Here is a 21,377-nt window from a genome sequence, read left to right on the forward strand (position 1 = left end):
TTTAATAGGAATTTATTACATATAAGGTTTTGAAAAAAAAAGGAATAAAAAATAAGAAATTTTAAATATTCCAGTAATAATATTTATTGGGAAAAGCGTTTTCTCTTGTGTTTCTAAAAAGCGTTTTAAATTGCGTTCATTAAAATGCTGCAAACCCCCAACTGTGGCCATTCATGCAGCGAAAGAAATAACGAAATAACTGTTTATTGCACAAGCAGTTTGAAGCAGCTATGTAAAATATGATAGTTTCTTAAACTTTTTTTATTTTGATACATTTTGTTTTTGGTTTTTAAAATGGAAAAAAAAAGAAAAAACATTTTGTCTTTATTTTTGCTTTTGATCTGGCATAAACAAGGTAAGATAATTATTTAATGATTAGTTACTAATTGCTACATCTTTACTGCACGGCTGTGTGACCGCGCAGTACCTATGCACTTATAACACAGTTGAAATTTAAATTAGCTGCACAAGCATTTATTCGGAATACTCAAAAGTTTGCCAAAACCTTGGGCGCACGATATTGTTTAAGTTCTATTACACAGTAAGGCAACACCGCTTTTTATATTATTTATGTTATTTCTTATATAAAAGGAAGCAATTAAAGTAGTTGTGGCGCAGTGGTTAAGGTTCTGGGCCAGAACTAAGAAGTTCTAGGCTCGACGCAGGCTTTGGCCAAATAAGTGGCATTGGTAAGTACGATGGTTTGAACTTTCGTTAAATGCTCTACCACATATGGTAGAGAAAACATTTTTTTTAGTTATTAAGTTACTCTAAGAAGACTTGAACGGTCTTATCACAGAGCACTGTGCATAGTGCTCTGTGATTAGACGGTTAAGGTCTTCTTGGAGTAACTTAATAACTAAAAAAAAAAAGTTTTAAAAAAGTTTTCTAAAACTAACTATCTTTTTAAAAATAAAAAATCCAAAAGCATCTTAATAAGTATAACGGGTCCAACTTAATTTCTAATTCTTCGTAGCCCTCTACTTCCTAACCTCCTTTTCAACGCTGATACTGCCGATGTGCCTTTATTTTAAAGCTTGTAATGCTTTAAACAAAAAGATTTTTTAAGAGTAAAGATTTTCAAAGCAAAAATTAAAAAAACATTTTTCGAGCTTTTGGTTGAAAAATTTAAAATAGTACAAATTTTTTGAGAATAATATCATTTATATTTGAGAATAAAAATTTTAAATAATGCATTTTGTAATTCTTCTTTATTTTTGTTAAGAAGAATTACAAAATTAGATTTATTATCATACCATTATTATTATTATCATTATTTTTTGGTTTGATAGCTTAACTTTTTTTTTTTTTTTAATTTACCATTAGATCTAGGATTTCAGGTCGGAATTTTTGGCTAGTTCCAGTTCCGGCCGGAACATTCCAGTTCCGGCCGGAGTTAAAATTTTTCAGGCCGGAATGCCGGAATTTATTTTTTCTCTTTATTTTTAAGAGATGTGACAGACTGTGTAAATTAAATCAAAAAATCATTGTCCTACAGGGCAATGAAGAATAACAGGTACCCCGAGGTAAAAGATACAAATTTCTTAACAAACACAATGTAATTTTATTTGCAGTAATCAATTATGTAAAGATTTCTTAAAGTTTAGGAATATTGTGGTGCAAAAAGCGTTTCTATCCAGTTTTGGGCAAAAAACTAGCTCTTTTTTTTATCAAAAATGTTACCTGCCTCTGATAATAGTGTCATTTTAAATGTTATTTTAATTTTAAATAATTTGAAAGTATAAGATGCCTATTAAAGTAAATATTTCAACCTATTATTTTAATAACCTAACTACTTTTAAAATGTAAATTTTAAAAATTTTAGTAATTCAAATATTTTAAACTAAATGGAAAAATAGAAAACAAAGAAATAATTTTAAATATAAATATTATGCAGGTTAAAACTTTCAATAGATAAAAGTATTACTTCTTCAATAGATAAAAGTATAAATCTTGTTCCAAATATTACATTTTCCTAATCATCTTTATTTTAATTGATTTGCAAGCTTATCTAAGCGCCTTAACAAGTATAGACAGCCTAATAGCTAAAATCATTTTTGCAGCTTCACTAACCGTAATGAACTTTGAGTGTTGCAACTTTAGTTAATTGTGGAATATTGGAATGTTTTTCTTTTTTTCAAATAAGATATAGATTCGTGAATAAATTTGAACGTGAATAAATTTACGTGAATATAAAAAACGTGAATAAATTTAATCTTTTTTGCTATTTAATAAATTTTCAAAAATTTTAAGAATATTTTTAATTTGATAATTTTATTAAATGTGTTAAAAAAAATAAATTTTTAGATTGTGCGTTCAAATTTCTGATTTGTTAAAAACGAATCAAACTAAGCAATACAAATTGTTTAAAAAATCAGGCATAAGGTAATCGCTCCAAAGTTCAAACTTCATTAAAAGCCTCATAATAAAAACGAGAACAGGAGTTAAATATTTAATAAAAAATAATATTAAATCCTTTTTTTTTTAAATAAGTAAATAATCGCATAAACAATTAAAACTAAAGCGTATTAACATAGAAACGATCTAATAACAACTTTATTTAGGGGAGAGTGGGGCACCATGACATACTTTTGGTTTTTGCTTCACGATAATTTTTTAATACGTCTTTTTTTTTAAAGTGATTGGTTTAATTTGTAAAATAAATTTATAGTTACAAAATAAATCTATAAATTAAGAAAATATAACAGGTTAAACTTGTGAGACTAGTTAAAGTAAAACTAGAAATTTGTTTCAAGGTACCACACCCATGGGGTACCTTGATACACACTATGAGCATTATTGATTTTTAATTGAAACAAAAAAAACTAATATTTATAACCCAAACAACGCATCCAATGGTCGGATCACATTTCTAAAGACCAAATAATATATTGTTTTAAGTGTCATTCTTAAGCCTAAATAAATAATGGCTTTGTATTGAAATGGGATCTCTGTGTACTACTTTACATAAATCTTTTTAAAATTCACTATAAATATTAAAAAAAAAAGATTTTTAGAATTGTTAATGACACAACGGAGTAATATTCTACAGTTTAAGGGTCCCCCACAAATGCTGTATAAAGTTACCCCATACTTGCTAATAGAAAACAATTGCTTTAATTTTAGTAACTTGTTTTTTCAATGGTTTTGTTTAATGAAGTAAAAAGCTTACAGATTGTAGTTTACAAAATAATGTTATTTACCGATAGACACATTGAATAAGGTACCTTAAAATTTACGAGCTTTAAAAACAAATAAATTACTTTGTCATCAAAAAGCACAAACTTTGACCCCTTGCAGACCTAATGGTGTCAAATAATATAACTTTTTTTTCTAAACATAGCTCTAGTAGTAACTATATTAATATATGAAAGTGGTTGTCACAGCTCTTACGATGTCTCCACATTGCAATGTTTCATGGTGCCCCATGTATCATTATGCCCCACTTTTCCTACTAAGTTTATATTTGTAATAATTCAAAAATCTAATTTGAATTCAATTGATTATTTTAAAATTTAAAAACCTAAATAAGCTAAAACCTGAGGATCCATTAAATATCCGAAAACCATTCTAATTTATCCGAAACCCATAGAAAACACAAAAAACATGCTTTCAAAACGGACCTGCAGTGCACAGTGGGACGATTACATATGGGTGGCCGAAACTATTTTCCTAATACTTACACGAAGTTATTATTATTTAAAAAAAATTCAAAAAGTATTTTAAGTAAAGTATTTTAGTATATATTTTTTTATAGTAAAGTAAATTCCACACAGCTTTAAATCCTTAGTTCCATAAAAACTTAACTTTGTAGCATAAATCCTCTTAAAATTTTTCCACGGGGGTAGAAGTTTGATGCAAACTTCAAAATATTGCTCAAAATTAGTGGTCTTTTTTCAAAATTTAATCTAAAACTAAAAATAATCATAGCTAAAATAAGATAAAAACAGGTCTTCAAAATTATTTATAAGGAGAAATATATTTATAAGTCTTTGGCGCCTCGGCTTCCCACTTCCCATTCCTCCTCATTTAAATTTCTTTAAAAGATCAAATAAGTAACTTTTAAGAAAAAATCACAATTATGTTTTTTTTTATAAATATTTTCGAAGTTATTTGTATTTTTTAAAATAAATCTTCCTTTTTTATATCATTTTTAAATCTAATCAACAACAATCCTAAGAACAAAAATACCTCCAAAAGATTCATACCCTAGCCTAAATGTGAGGGCAATGAACTATTAAAATTCTTTAATTTAATATTTAATTTTAAATTAAAATTCATTGTCATGTTCCAAATTTCATTTATTCATCTTTTAGTGTACGAATGTTTTTGAAGATGGTCACAACGTTCAAACAATTTGATGTAATTAAATGAAATTTAAAACCAATGAATAAATTGGAATTATTTAGAAGATAGTAAATTAAAATATTTTATTAACTGATTGCCCTTGCATTTGGGTTAGCAGCGGTAAATCTGTTAGTGTATTTTTGTTCCCAGGCTGTTGGAGTATTTTTTTTCCTATTTTTTATCACCTTATTTTTTTGAAAAATATGTCCAATGAAAATTGGACATAAACATAAACTTAATCAAATTTAGAGTTTTGACAATGTCTGAAATTGTCATATCTAAAATATCAAAAAATCTAGACTTTTTGATATTTTACAGATTTATTTAATGACACCAGAAAGTTGTTCACCAAAAAATAATATTTTATTTAGCTTTATTACAAATTAACGATTTGATTTATAACGACTTATTTATGCGAAAATACGATTTGTATCAAAAAAATGTTTGTATTCAAATTTTTAATTCAAACTTATATAATTCGAAAAATCATTTAATTTGAAAAAATCATTTGGTCTCTTCAGGACCAAATGATTTTTTCAATTTTGTTAACTAATTAGGGTTGATCCCTTGAGGATTTTTTGGACCACTGATTACAGATGCAGAAAAGACATTTTTCATTACAACGAAAGCAATTATTTCAAAAAAGTGCCAATACGTGCGACAACATCACTAAATTTCACTAAACTTTTCTATAGCACATTTAAGTTTAAATAAATTTTGAGAACATTTTAATCAGTTGTTGACTAGTTTTCCAGTTCCACGAAAGTTGAAATAATAAATTATTTTCCCATATTTTTTTCATATTTTTTCTTCTAAAACTAAATCTAAAACTAGTCTCATAAACCTTTGGATAAATTTTCATAAATTATATTAATTGTTTATTATTATTATAACTAATTATTACATAAACTATATATGTCTATGAAAATATTAAAAGTAATTCTGTATGAATTAGTTGGTTCATCACCCATAAAACTTTTCTTGAATCACACTTTTGACCAAAAATTTTAACTTTGTACCTGAATATCTCATTATCAAAATTTTTTAAAACTTTTGATATTTTCACATATTTATGTTGAATATGTTAGCTTTTGAATCCACTATATAAAAAACCAAACAAATTTTGAAAAACTTTGACCACCCTACGTCCCGCTGTTCAGTAGCTAGAGATTACAGATCCAAATCGTTCAAATTTCAAATCCCGCTGTGGCTATTTAAGTATTTTTGGTTAGGTGACAAGAAAAATCCTCATTAAGTTTCATTTCCATAGTGGTGTTGTATAACAAGTTTGTATTTTTCAAACTTAAAATTAAAAAAAAGTCTAAACAGAAAAAGTTGTTAATACTTGTAAATGTATATTTTAAATGTTTGTAAATAATTTTAAAATTATTTAAATTTGTAAATAATTTTAAAATTATTTACAAATATTTAGATTAATTTAATGTAAGTTGAAAATAGGGCGTTATTAAATTATAAATTAAGCAGCCGTGGCGCAGTGGTTACATTTCTGGCTCAGAACTAAAAGGTTTAAGGTTCGATGCCGGATCTGACATCTTCTCTACTGAAGGAGAAACATTCTGTTGAAGAAAAAGTTAGACAAGTGTTTTCACTTATTTAATTTTCATATATGTATGCATATATTAGAAAAATAAGTGATAAAAAAAGAAATTAGAAATAAAATTTTGTGTGTCTTGTTTTTATAGCTATTTCACACTATATACCAAAACTTGTCACCTTTTGGGGTCAAAATAGAGCAAATGCTGTATTGGATACAGTAGAGATGAACTTAGCGAGCTTGTGTTCTTTTGAGTCACCCTATTCAACCATTGTTGTGGGATATGTTAGCAGATACGTTGATCATAGAAATGAAGGTTTGTTGTTTCTTTTTGATTAAAAAAAATTTTATGCTTTTTTTGTGATTACTTTGTTTGTATTGACGGTGGAGGCAAAAGAAGTATATATATATATATATATATATATATATATATATATATATATATACAACATTTATATATATATATATATATATATACAACATATATATATATATATATATATATATATATATATATATATATATATATACAACATTTATATATATATATATATATATACAACATATATATATATATATATATATGTATATATATACATATATATATATATATATATATATATATATATATATATATATATATATATATATATATATATATATATATATATATATATATATATATATATATATATGATGAGACGTCAGTCTTGAATAAACTTAATGAGACTTACATATAACTACAACTACCAAAACTCAACTTGCATACACCGGCGTAGACGGCATTTACTCACAAGTTCTCGACAAACGTTCTTTATCTCTGAACGCGCATATTACTTACATTTTTATAAAATCTATTTCTTAAGCTCTAGTCCCAGTTCTCATCATGATCTTATGCTGCACTAATTTTCTGGTTATGGTGTCTCTAATATGCTACTTAATTGGATAAAGACTTTTCTTTCTAATAGAACACAACGAGTTGTTATGGGTTCTTCTACTTCAGATTGGTTATCAGTCACTAGTGGTGTCCTACAAGGATCTGTTCTAAGACCTCTTCTATTCGTCTTATACATCGATGGCATTACAGACCTAGCCAGCAATCCAATCTGAAGTTATACGCTGATAATATCAAAGTTATTCGCATCAATATGACATCGGAGAGCCTAATTATGCTCCACAACGATATAACTCAAATGACATTTTGGACTACAAACTGTCGCTAACTACAAAAAGTGCCTTATCTTACACTTTAACATAAGCAAAAATCCCAATGACCAATATTATACCTTAACTCCAAAAATGATGCAGCTTCTCGATTTCTCTCACAATGAAAAAGATCTTGGCATTTGCATTTCACACAACCTCAAATAGGACATGCATATCGAAATGTCATCAAAACCTAACTCTGTCTTCGGTCAATATATATATATATATATATATATATATATATATATATATATATATATATATATATATATATATATATATATATATATATATATAGTATATTGTGTGATCTACTTTTAAAATATGATAAAGATAGTTCACATACTATAGTATAATCTAATTTATATAAAACTTATTATAATTTTTCTTCTAATAGATTTTTTGCCTGGAATGGGTTTTTCAGTACATTGTGCTAGACCTCAAGATCGCGGACATATATCGTTTCTATATTGTCCTCTAATTGGACGTGATATTCGTTATTGCCAACAACGCGGTAAGAAAATTTTAATTGGAATAGGTGGCCCTGGATCTCCTGCTAAATTTGAAAGTACTCAAGGCGCGGAAAGATTTGCCAATCTAATCTGGAACCTTTTTCTTGGAGGTGACGAAACAAATGATTTACGTCCGTTTGGAAGGTAGTTAAATTATTGATATATATATATACCGGCGCAAAGGGGGGGGCTTGGGGAGGTAGGGTAAGACAAACTACCATTAATGAATTTTTTGTTCATTTAGTCGGTAAATTTGACCCTTTTAGATAATTCAGTCGGCAAATCGAGACAGGCAGTCGGCAGATGTAGAACTTTTAGACCAGCCAGTCGTCAAATTCAGCCAGTCAGCAAAAATTTTAATGGCAAACCCCCTTCAGCTATCTTACTGTCTTGTTTAGACGTTCGATTGTAAACAATTACTTGATTACCATAAATTGTATTAAAACCATCATTTATTGTATAATGTATATAATGTATTAAGCATGAGTAAATAATATTTACTTGAGTTAATTAATTTTTATTAACTAACGCAATTCGAATTTATTTGAAACTATTCGAAATTATTCGAAACTATTTGAAAAAAAGGTAGAAAAATTTCAACTTTTAATTAACAAGTTTATCTTTATAATATTTATAAGTAAAGATATATGACTTAAGTTATAATTACTTATACTAAGTTAAATTTACTTGAATAAAATTTTTATTTATTTAAAACATGTAATACTAATACTACTTTATGTTTTTAATTTTGTTTTATATCCATAATTTAAACATTTTGTGATCTTAAAACAAATTAACTAACTTTTTTGTTTCTTGGTAATTATTTTTCACCAAACCAGCAGGACTAAAACTTTTATTGCATGAAAATTATTTTTCACCACTTCAGCAGGCCTAAAATTTTTGGCGTTTGGCTATTGGTCTCACTTGTCTCTGCTTGTTTATTTATGTTCGAAAATGTCGATCAATTTTGGGTATTTGGTGAAATGATTCCTTTGAAGTTTAATTTAGTCCAGCCGTTATTTAAAAGAATAAATTAGCATTAAAAAGTTTTTTGATTAAAAGCAATTTAGATGTTCTATGCTGTTCCGAATGATGCCATAAAATGGTTTTCAAATTGAAAGTACTTTGCACGTTATTAATATAAAATAACAACACATGTAACGTTTAAAGTATTTAACCAGTAATTTGCTGACTGACTGGCTATATTTTCCGACTAACTTGTCTAAAAGGTCTATATTTGACGACTGACTTGTCTAAAAGGGTCAAATTTGCCAACAAAATAAACAAAAAATTCATTGATGGTGGGGGAAAGAGGGGGTGGAGGAGTTACCCCCCCCCCTTTCCTTCGCCACACACACACACTCATTTCGTCTGCCTCGTAAATAACAATATATATCAACGTCAAAATGCTTTTATCTCTGACATTTCAAAAAACTAGCTATTTTGCAACCTGGAAAAACTTTAAAGACAAAAATTTAAAGCTTTTTACTAATTTCTTTAGTTTCACAAATTATAGACCAATTGAGCTAAAACAAAAATGCGCCATTTTTTCATGGACACCCGTTTAAAAGTAATGAATATTGTTTTATTTTAGCGTCATTTTGAATGGGATTAACTTTTTTATGCAAAACAACGATCCGCTGCATACCAATGTCTTTATTCAAACGCTTGATCAGTTAAGAAATATGGATTTATCTCGACGTTATTTATTAACAATTTCACCTTCATGTTTGTTTCCTGATTCATTTTTTGGTCCGGATGGAGAAAAAATCCTTGATATTTCAACTAAATTCATCGATGAAGTAAGAAAAAAATTGCATCTTCATAATTTTATAATATATTTATTTAAAGTATTTACAGTAAATCCACTCATTTGGTTCTTTATTACATTCATCGTTATATTTATTCACTTAATTAATTTAATTGTTTAAGTTTCATAATTAATAGTATATTAGACATTGAATAATAAGAAACTCGAACTGATAATATTTATTAAATAATTTATTATAATGAAAAAAAAATTGAAAAACTATTTTATAGAAATCAAAAAGATTTTCATAAATTTTTTCTATTAAAAAAGATTATCTTCGTGAAAACAATTAGAGGCTACTAAGTTATTATGATCTGTTATGATCAGTTACCAAGTAATCAAACAGTTTTTAACCAAAGAACAGAGAAGCATCATGCATATAAAATGAAATATCATGTATATAAAATAAATATTTCTATTTTGGTTGAATAAAATTTATAATTATTTGCTCTAGTTGTCAAAAAAGTTCTATTATATTTCAAAAATAAATAAGATATTGGTGGAATTTAATTATAAGCAATAATCAAAATTTAGATAATAAAACAATAATCAAATTAGGATGAAAAGTATTTTTATTTGGTTATAAAAAGAAATTATTAATAAAAATAAATTACTAATAAAAATAAATTACTAATAAAAATAAATTACTAATGAAAATAAATTACTAATGAAAATAAATTACTAATGAAAATAAATTACTAATAAAAATAAATTACTGATAAAAATAAATTATTGATAAAAATAAGTTATTATTAAAAATAAATTATTAATAAAAATATATAATTAATAAAAAAAAAATATTAATAACAATAAATTATTAATAAGAATAAATTATTAATAAAAATAAGTTATTATTAAAAATAAGTTTTTATTAAAAATAAGTTAATAACAAAAATAAATTAATAATAAAAACGTATTGAATTTTTTTTTCTTCTTTTTTTTAGTTTCTTTAATCGTAAAAAATTTTTTTAAATTTAAGTTAACCATGAGGGAGACAAGGTTTTTTTAAACCGAGACGAAACCGAGACGAGAAGTTAGTACTTCTCGTGAGACCGAGAACGAGACAAGACGATAAATTCAACAATTTTTGAAAACAAATTTATTAAAATCCAAGTACAAAAAAAAAATGTAAACATGGTTTTGCCAAATAGACACAAATGACATTTGTCAAATGTAAACAACTTTTTCAAATATTAATTCAGAATTTTTTTGCCAATCTTTTCCAACAAGACAATGTTTTCTCTGATTAAGATGATTTGTTCTACTTTTTCTGGGTGTAAGTTGTGTCTGGATGATCGGACGACATTTCCACCTGAGCTAAAAACTCTCTCTGATTTAGTTGAACTTGCTGGAATAGCTAAAATTTGTCTAGCTAATGAAGAGAGTTCTGGCAATGTATTTGAATGCAATTTCCACCAATCAAGAATCAGAAAGTCTTTTTTGGCATTAGGGAGATATTCATACTGGCACATTTCGCCCAAAATAGGATTCAGTTCAGATGTTGGCTCTTGTGTTTCAAGTCTGACGTTTAACTTGCGCTTCAGTTTTGAATTAGGGGACAAATCTGCTGAAAGGACTCTGGCAACAGGTTGGCACTAAAAATTATCCTTAACCTGTGAGGCTAACCATTCTTTTGTTGTTTGAAATTTTTTGAAGAGCTTCAAGTGAAGTCCCTTTAAAGCAGGATTTAAGTAGTTTGCTGCAGCACTCAATAAGTTTCCAGTGTGACAAAGAGGACATCTTTTCTCAATGCAGCTTTTCAAGTTTTTTGCATACAAGACACCGTAGCCGTTTTTTCCATCCGTCTCAATAAATTGATCAATTTTGTCATGGATTAAATAAAGAGAATCGGCGACAGTGTTAATTGTTGGAATAGACTCAGCCGACCACGTTTCTGTAGCTTCTTTAAGTGGTGCCAAAATTTCTACTGCTCCCTCCATTGATTTCCACTGTGATGCACTGATGGTCTTTGAAGAAAAAATATCTTCATTTGCACATAAGCTGATAATTGCACTCTTTAGATGTTAGACAGAAGCCATGCAATCTAGTTCATTATTCCATCTTGTGTCAACAGATTGGCGTAACTGTCTAAAGTTGATTCCTTGAGCGTCTGTTTCTGATTCAAGCAACTCAACTGCAACTGTTGACTGTTGAGTTAAAGAAGCCAATTCTTTGCATGTTTGCAACGCATCATCCATTCCAGCAGTCATTCCAAATGAGTCTCGAACTGCACATTGCAAAATATCATATTTTTGCACACTTGTTGCACAAGTATTGGTCAAGGCGCTTTGACAATTTGACTGCAAGTTTCATGTTTCTTGCCTGGTCGTTCACGCAATACATTGGCAAATCAGCAGGCAAATTTAGTTCTTCTAAGAAAGAATCCAGCTTTCCTTCAATTAAGATACCTGTGTGTCTGCCTGGGAACTGTTAGATATGGGATATCCAGTGATGTAGTCTCCATTTTTTGTCAATAGCATGAAAAGTCCAAGAGATGTAGCTGTCCTGAGCTCTAGAAGTCCAAAGGCCAGATTCAAATGCAGCACTTTTTAGATTTGGCGTAATCTCCGTTATTATGCTCTTCATTCCAGCTTGATCTTCTCTTGATCGAATTGAAAGCTTTCTTGAATATGTTTTTCTGTGATAAAGACTCAGTTTAGGGTTTGCAATGTCAAACAATTTCTTGAAACCTCTTCCTTCGACTGCTGAAAAAGATGCCAGATTAGTGCAAAAGAAATCCAGCATTGCAGAGTCAAACTGTTTTTGAATGGAATTGTCTTTGTCATATTTGGACTTTGTTTCAAGCATTTCGACCATGGTTCGTTGTTTCTTCTTAGGAGGAGGAAGAAGAGAGTCGTCAGTTTTTTCAGAATACTCAACGTAATCTTGGCTGAGTTTTTTTTCGAGGTGACAATGAAGTCCGCTTGTGTTTCCATCTTTTGTCTTCAAAGACTTTTTGCACGCCTTGCATTCAGCACCGTCACTTGTTTTTTGAAAATATCTCCAGATTTTGTTTCTTTTTGGTGACATTTTATATCGTTGAAATGAGGCAAGAATATTTCTTTTCAATATGAACAATATGTGTCAAGTTAAATTCCACTGGTAAACTAATGAAATTAAGACGAAAGTGCACCATTTTATACAAAAAGTTTTTGTATTTAAAATCTAATTAAAATTTTTTTAAAAAATCTAATTAAAAAATCTAATTAAAATCACGGAGTCAAAATATTAATTAATTAAAAAACCAAATTATTAAGCAATTTGTAAATTATAATAATTTTTAATTTGGAAAATAATATATTGTATAATATTTAAGTCTCGTTCTACTTCGCGAGAATTTTCTATTTCTCGTTTCTCACGAGAAGTCCCATTTCTCACGAGAAACGAGAACGAGACGAGATCTCGCTCATGGTTAATTTAAATCTATTAAAAATTTTAGTAAACTAAAGTTGTAAAAGCTTTTTAAAATTATTATTTATATATTAAACTGTATTAATTATTATACTTAGCTTCTAACTAGATCCATTGAAAATTTATATAGGTGAGAGTTGCCTAAACTGGAACACTTAAGGAATAAATGTTTATTAACCAAAGATGGATAAACTATGAAAACATTTATGATTTGATCAAATTAAACAGACAACTCTACAATACTTTTAATAGATTGCACTGTTATTGGAAATAAATTTGTTTTTGCAAGATACCATTTTGTTCCAATCAAGGCAACTGGTCTCCTAAATTGGAGCACTTTGGTTCTTAATTAGAACAGGTTGTTTCTTTTAAAAAAAAACGAAATAAAATCAACAAAATCTGATTAAAAATGACTTTTATCTTACATTTACAGTGAAAATTTATTCATTTAACATAACAGTTCATTTAAAACTTATAATGGGATTAATATTACCCTTACAAACTTCTACAAACAAAACATTCTATAAAAGATTTAATTGTTATGACGTTCTCTTAATTTATTGATAAAAAATCACTAAGTAAAGTATTACTTTTTAAGGTTTAAAAAACTAAAATAAACTCTTTTTACGCAAAAAATAATTAAAGTTAACTTTAAATTAAATTTAAGTTAAATTAAAAGTTAACCTTATTTAGCTCATCCATTCTCGTTACATATTCTGTCTGACTCAAATTGAGTGTCTCTTTTATTGAGCCCTAATATTTAAAAGATATTTTAACATTAAAATTAAAAAAAAAATAATCGTGTGTTGCAGATATTTTAATTATTTTCAAACATTTTTAGTAAAACAAAATATAAAGTAAAAATAAAATTACCTCGTCTAAATCATTTAGTTGTTCTAAGCGTGATTTAACTTTTTCCGTAAGTTGATATATTTTTGAGCAACAAAATTATTTACTTACAATTTGGTATTTATGCCTTACTCTGCTAAAATAAGAACAAAGTATTGTTTTAGACAGTCTATGCTTTATTTTATACATAAACTGTATAAAAAAGTTTGTGTTGATTTTGAATACATTATGCATTAAATTTATGTAGAGTAGGCTAATTAATTTTGTTGCATTGAATTATTATAAATTATGGTAGATTTATGTAGAGTTAGCAAATTAAATTTATTGCATTGAATCATTATTGCATATAAATGCATTTTATGCAATAAATTTATGTAGAGTTGGCAAGGCACAGTTGTTGTTGCTCCAAATACGATGCTTTTGTTTGAAATATATTTTTTTAAACTTAGTGTAACTGGTGCTTGGCCATCCATTATTGTCGTAAGTTAAATATGTATAAAAGAAAAGTATAAACTTTTTAAAGATCTAATATTTAAAAATGGTTTTGGTCTATACATCATTTCAATATTTTTAAAATTTTCTTTCGAAAAAGCATATATGATTCTTCCATTATAAATTTTTGTCTAGAATAACACCTGGAAAGTCTACAGATGTTTATCTAGTAATATCTATGTCTATTTATTTTAAAATCAGGTAATTTTAGGAATGTTTGTTGTTTTAGCAGGTTTGTGAAGTATAACAAGTTTAGCTTTGTTAATGTTAAGTGAGATTCTATTTCAAAGAAACCATTCGCATACTTTGTTTTCTTCTTCATTAACTACTTTAAAGAGGGTTTTAATATCCCTATGAGAATAAACAAGAAGCTGACTGATTTAAAAGTTTTGAATTCACGCTTGGAATTGCTTTTGATTTAGCAAATATAATTCGTATATATTTGGTCTACGGTTCGATGCCAGCTCTGGCCACATATGCAACATTTATAACAAAGGAAGCGTTACCTTCTAGTTAAATGCTCATCGCTACTGCGGTATGTGTGTGTGTCTCCAAAAATTCCTTACGGACTTATCACAGAGCACCACGGAAGAGCATTAAACTTGGAAGTATGCACCTCCTTCCTTACTAATGTTGCAAATATGGCCAGAGCTGACATAATACCGCGGATAAAATATATGCAAACTATACTTTAAATTTTCTAAGACATTTGCCGTAGCGTAGGCTGAATTTTTAAACATTTCAGATATGACACTTTAAGGCATTGTGCAAAAAGTTGTTGTGATTTGGCCTGGGAACAAAAATAGCCTAAAATATTTTCGATTAAGTTTATGGTTAAGTTTTCCAACAAAACCTTCCCCGTGTTTTTTTATTTCCTTTTAACAACTATTACATATAATTTTTATTAAATTTTTTTTTTTATAACGGAATACGGTTTTAAAATGCAATAAAAAACAAAAAACATCAACAACAATAAAAGCAACAACAACACCAAAAATAACCTCCACCACAACAACAAAACATTTTGATTTCCGTATATTGTCAAAACAGACGAGAATCAGAGTTTGTTGGGTATTTATATTCTATTTATATTAACGTGTCTATTTATATTAACGAGTAAATTAGTCCGTACAGCTTAGAGAATGAGATTTCAATTTAATTAAAATTAGAATTTTCATAAAGTCTTTAAAAATTTCTTTTCTTACAAAAGTGAACTTTATTTTTATTTGTTTTTTTAGAAAAGCTTTTTTTAATTACTAGTTTTACTTATTCCGTTTATTGCTTAATGTATACAATATGCACTACAAACTTCATTTTATTAAATTAGTAACTACATTAAATCATTAATATAAAGATATGCATATAAACATTCAAATAAACATAAATAAATATGCACATATACTTGCTTTTGTCTAAGTATTCAAACGTTTATGAATGTAAATACCCGACAATAAAATTTGATACGCGAAACATGTGATACCCACTTGGCATGATGGTGTAGATGTAAGACATGTATGATTATGGTATTTATAATACCTAAGTGGGATATTTATGTGTATGCTAATTGTGGCTACCACCTAAATGGTACACATATTATAGCCACTCATTTCCCACATTTCCCCCTTCCCATAAGCCGAGCATGGTTATTATTTTATGATATATGTGGTCCACATCAAATTTTCTTGCCTGGTGTATATATATATATATATATATATATGTATATATATATATATATATATATATATATATATATATATATATATATATATATATATATATATATATATATATATATGTAAATTAGTAGAAATTCACTAAACAAAATTTTATATATATATATATATATATATATATATATATATATATATATATTGACTATATATTTTTAATATGAATATATATATATATATATAGTATGAATATATGTATATGTATATATATATATATATATATATGTATATACATTTATATATATATATATATTCATAGGTTTAAACATTTTCTAGATTAGTCTATTATGTATTATTATAGATATATGTCAGATTTACAGATAGTGCATGTTGCATGAAAGGATCCATAGGTTTTCGTGAATCCTTAACTAGTTGGAAAAATTTTGTTGTTACAGCTAATCATCCAAAACTATACATAGGTGTACCTGCAGCAATACAAGCAACAAGAACACCTAGCTGCTACCGCTCGCCTTTAGAAATGATTGTTGTTTATAATGTAAAAACTTATTTTTTTTAAATATGTATATATTTTTCTTTGGAAAGAAACTAGTATATATTAATTTAGTTACTTATAAACTTTTAAAAACCTATTTTTTATTATTTTCAGTCTTTAAAAACGAATCCAAGCTTTCGAGGATTTGCAATTATCGATAACTCATTTGATCTTCAAAATTTAAATGATGGATTTTTATTTAGTAAACCATTACTTTCTTTGATTCGAGATATGCAATCTCATTATCAAAACCATTATTTTGGAGAAAATAAACCACCAAGATTTCGTGAAAAAGCTCCTGTTATTATACCAGTAAAAATTCCGATTAAAGTTTTAGTTCCGGTAAAAGTTCCTGTACCATATAAAGTACCTGTACCAGTACCTGCTCCGTACCCTGTTGTACAAACTACTTTACAACCTTCGAATGTATGGACTAAACCAATAGAACAAACTAATGAACCAACAAATGGAAATTCTATTACAACAACAACATTTCAGTATCCGACAGAACCTATTGTTCCAAGTACTGCAAATCCAAATGATGACAATGATAAGGATAGTGCCGCTCAAATAAATGAAGACGTTGATAATCAAGATGACGATTTAAACAACCAAATTTTATATCCGACTAGAACTACGATTTCATCGTTATCCGTTAATTTACAACCGTTTCCAGAGAACAAAACTGATGAGCAAGATTTAGATTCAGACGATTTAGAAGAGTCTTTTGATGACGATGATGACGAGGAACCAGACGAAGATTCTGATGATGAAGAAAAACAGTATACTGTATTTGATCAAGCTTCTATAAGTGAGCCAACAAAAAAACTAGCAACAAGAAGACCACCTTTGTATTTACCTAATAATCTCTTTATGAAAAAGCGAGCAAATAACACTCAGGTTGAATTGAAAAACCATCATCCAATTTTCTCGTATCAGCCATTTTACAAACAACTCTCAAAAAAATATTCTACTAGTCCAAAAAAAGATGTTGTTAAAAACAAAAATATACGTAATCAGGTCAAAAAAGTTTCTTTTGACAAAAAATTGATTAATAATTCAATTAACACGTCAATTTATCGATATAGCACTAAAAAGTCGTTTAACACAACAATATATCGATATAACACCAAGCAAATGAAAAAATATTCAGATCAAAATATAGTAAAAAATAACAAAACCATAAATAGAAATTTTAAGACAGATAAAATTGAAAAAAATACGCATTCTGAGAAAGATCTGAAAACATTTCTTCACAACATCTTCCAGCCAGTTAACAAAAAGGAAAGTTTTAAATCAAACAAAAAAAATATATACAACATTTTACCTAGAGAAGATAAAATAGATATAATTTACGATTCACCGACAAAAAAAGATGCAGTTACAGGTAAAACAATTAAAGGAACAAAAATGAATATTATTATAGATGTTCCGGACAAAAAAAGTAAGTTAACGGAAAATGTTAGTAATTATGGTGTGAGCATTAAGACAACATGCGGCAAAACGGAATGCAACGAATATATCAATCCAGAATCATTTTATAAAAATAGAGATGATCTTTTTCTCAGCACAAACAAACTTGACAACTACAAACGAGAAATTGATCTTAGTAGGCAGTCCCCCAATCCAATAGAAGAATTGGAAGAAGACTATGTTGAAAGCTTACTCGGTAGGTTTGCTGAAGATTCAGATGGCGATGAAGTCAACGAGGATGAAACTGATTTAATGAGTAATAACAACATTAACAAAAAAAGAAATAAGCTGAGAAGCAATCCTATTGAATACGATGATCAAATACCCGTAAAAAAACAAATGGAGTTTAGAATTCCAAATGTTGCCAATTCTAACTCAGCAAATGGTCAAATGACTTTAAACGACCAAATGCAAGAAAACGAAAAATACTTAAAACTACTTCAGGATGACTTTCAAAAGCAATTGGACCAGTTTAACAATGATATTATTAAAGAACAACCTGTTGATCCTTCGGAAATTGATCAAAATGCTACATTTCCTTACAACGTTAAAGAAAGCGAGTTGGAAAAAATAATTAAAGGAGACTTAGATATTGGAAAAGTCCAATTAAGAGATTTGATTTCTAATGTCAATGTTAAAGGAAACATGGACCATTTAAAAATGCTTATGAGTGCAATGCAGAACGATATTAATAATGCTAACAATGCAATAATAGAAAGAGAAAAGAATATCAATGAAAAACAAACTGAGAATAAAAATGATAAAAATGCGCCGAAAAATTTTTTTTAAAAAGAATTAATTAAAAAAAAGAAAGTTTTTATTTTTAATTTCCGTTCGTGTATTTGTTTATTGAAGTAGATACGGATTTTTATTTTGCTTTTTCTCAATTCTTACTAATAATCGTTTAAGCCGGTTTTAACTGTCATTAGAATTTTTCGGGATTTATGAAATAATTTTACCTCAAAATTTAACTAGTCACTGATTCAAAAATTATTTATCTTTGATAACCCTTCCCCTCCCCCCCCCCCTCCCTCCTCCTTCACACGCACAAATAAATATTAGGCATATGGAAATAGGATTTTGAAAGATACATTTTTATCTCTGACCTAATGTTTAATGTGCAAATGTTTACTCAACTTTCAACTTCACTGCAATATACTTTTTTGTGATATCAATGGTTACGTTTATTGGAAGTTGCGTTTATTAAAAAATATTTCTTGAAGATATAAACTCTCAGTTTAAGAAATTTCTAAAACTTAGAATTTAACTCTTCAATAAATATTTTTTAATTGAAAGTTTAACTTGTGTGCCCCAAATTGATACTAATCGGATGAAATGTTTCTTGTAACTTGTAACTTGTTTCTTTTAGAAAATACGAATCTAAATATGACTTACATAAAAAACAATGTAAAAACTTGCTGGAAAACTGTTTCTAAATACTTTATCAATATAATATATTCATCTATTTGTCGTTTATTATATTATAATAAACGACAAATAGATGAAGGTATTTGACATTTTTAAACAGTTGAAAATTTTTTTCTAAATTGCAAATAATAAAGGTTTACCACTAAAAAAAAACCATCCATTAATTATATAAAAAAAGAGACCTAATAAGCAGCACCACATGCGAAAGTTATACTGGATTAAATGTTACTAGTAGCAGGGTAATCATGGTGAATCTGAACTGACCTCAAATATTTTTATTATTGATATTATATTTTTTTTATTTTATTTATAAATGTATTGTTATTTGAACACATGTTTTGAATACGTAAAGTCATCATTAGTTAACACTTTAGTAAAAAATCAACATAATCGAAATGAACATAGTTTTAAAAAATTTGAACTTTCTTGACGTCACATTTAACCTCTCCAAAAATTCATATAAGCCTTTCGAAAAACCAAACGACAAATTATTGTATATTAATATTAAAGGGTAATTCATTTTTATATGCGTATTTATTCATTCTCATATGCGCATTTGTTCATTTTTATATGCGTGTTTATTAATTCTTATATGCGCGTTTATTGGCGAGTCAACCACCCATAAAATCTCTTTTAACCTCAAATAACCTCACATAACCTCACATAACCTCACATAACCTCACATAACCTCACATAACCTCACATAACCTCACATAACCTCACATAACCTCACATAACCTCACATAACCTCACATAACCTCACATAACCTCACATAACCTCACATAACGGAGGAAAGTTAGTATAAAACTTTTTACTCTTTTTTATCATTTTTTAACAAACCGTAAAGATAACAACTGGAATCAATTAGATTCCATTATAATAGCTATTATTGTTAATATTATTATTGCTATTATTGTTATTACTATTATTGTTTTTATAGTTATTATTATTATTACTATTATTATCATTTTTACTAGAGAAATTATTATCAAGCAGTAGTCAAATTCATTTTTATGACAAGCAAAAACCTGAACAAAACTAAATGAAGATATCCTAGCCAAAAGCAGAGTTTTCCAAACAGGGACCAGTTTTTTTTTTTCCTGTCCAGCTGTGATTCTCTGGATTCTCCTCTATTATTATTTAATTAGTATTTGAAATTGGTGCGCAAATCCCCACAGACTGGCATGTTATAGACTCCGTTTTTAAAAAAGAAAATTATTTTACTGTCACAAATGAATAAAATAGAACAAGAGATTAGGAACTTATTCATGTTCACCAGGTAAACTATCAGCCTCATATTGTTTGCAAGCTTTACTACTAGCCTCACCTTGTTTACAAGTGATACTATCTAGGTGTAGAAAACGTGTCTTTTCTCCACCGTGGAAAATAAATCACAACCACTATTAAATTAGGAGTTACCAGAAGAATAGAGTTAAAGAGCAAGGAAACGGTTGACAGAAGACTTGAAAAGTTGCGTCAGGTAAACAAAAAGATGAGAAAGAGTTCCAAAAGATTGAAATACGGGAGAGAAAACTAGACGAATAAAAGTTTTTAGAGCATGCAGGGAAAAATAAAGTAAACAAATGAGACATTGCTGAATGACGAGTCAAGCAAGAATGAGTTTTAGCAGATGGAACTAGAGATGATAGCTCCTTTAAACAGAGACCATGATAGTATTTGTAGAAAAGAGAAAGAAATGCAACTTTACGAAAATGAGAAAGAGGCTCAAGCTTAGCCTATAGTGCGGTCCAACTACATTTACAATACGATTTTGGACCATTTCAAGAAGAGACTGTATAGAATACTGTTGTCATATTTATTGTCATAAATATGACAACAGTATTCCATACAAGGGCGAATAAGAGATTAGATAATGGAATCATGAGAGAGAAAATGGCGAGCACGATAAAGAGAAGCAACTTTAGCGGATGCTAATTTAGCAATCAATTGTATATATAGTTTGCATGAAAGGTTAGCAGTTAATGGTAATCCAAGATGACGTAAAGAAGAGGATAAAGGAATGTCGACAGTATTGCAATAGTTGTATGCAGTTAATAACTGAGTTTTGTT

General features: G+C 27.9%; 1 protein-coding gene across 2 annotated transcripts; it reads left to right on the forward strand.

Annotated features, from left to right (window-relative positions):
• The first annotated feature begins 169 nt into the window (after positions 1-169).
• LOC100205642 (putative leucine-rich repeat-containing protein DDB_G0290503) lies at positions 170-18,765 on the forward strand. Of its 2 annotated transcripts, XM_065791606.1 has the most exons (6): positions 170-355; positions 6,051-6,218; positions 7,506-7,764; positions 9,215-9,422; positions 16,214-16,408; positions 16,520-18,765. In XM_065791606.1, exons 1-6 carry the CDS (start codon positions 295-297, stop codon positions 18,665-18,667), a joined length of 3,039 nt encoding a protein of 1,012 aa, XP_065647678.1. In that variant the 5' UTR covers positions 170-294; the 3' UTR covers positions 18,668-18,765. The 2 variants fall into 2 exon arrangements, with proteins under 2 accessions (XP_065647678.1, XP_065647679.1); XM_065791607.1 differs by lacking the exon at positions 16,214-16,408 and having other exon boundaries at positions 198-355.
• Positions 18,766-21,377: the final 2,612 nt, after the last annotated feature.

The sequence above is a fragment of the Hydra vulgaris genome, chromosome 02 (assembly GCF_038396675.1).
Source record: "Hydra vulgaris chromosome 02, alternate assembly HydraT2T_AEP".
Classification (NCBI taxonomy): Eukaryota; Metazoa; Cnidaria; class Hydrozoa; order Anthoathecata; family Hydridae; genus Hydra; species Hydra vulgaris.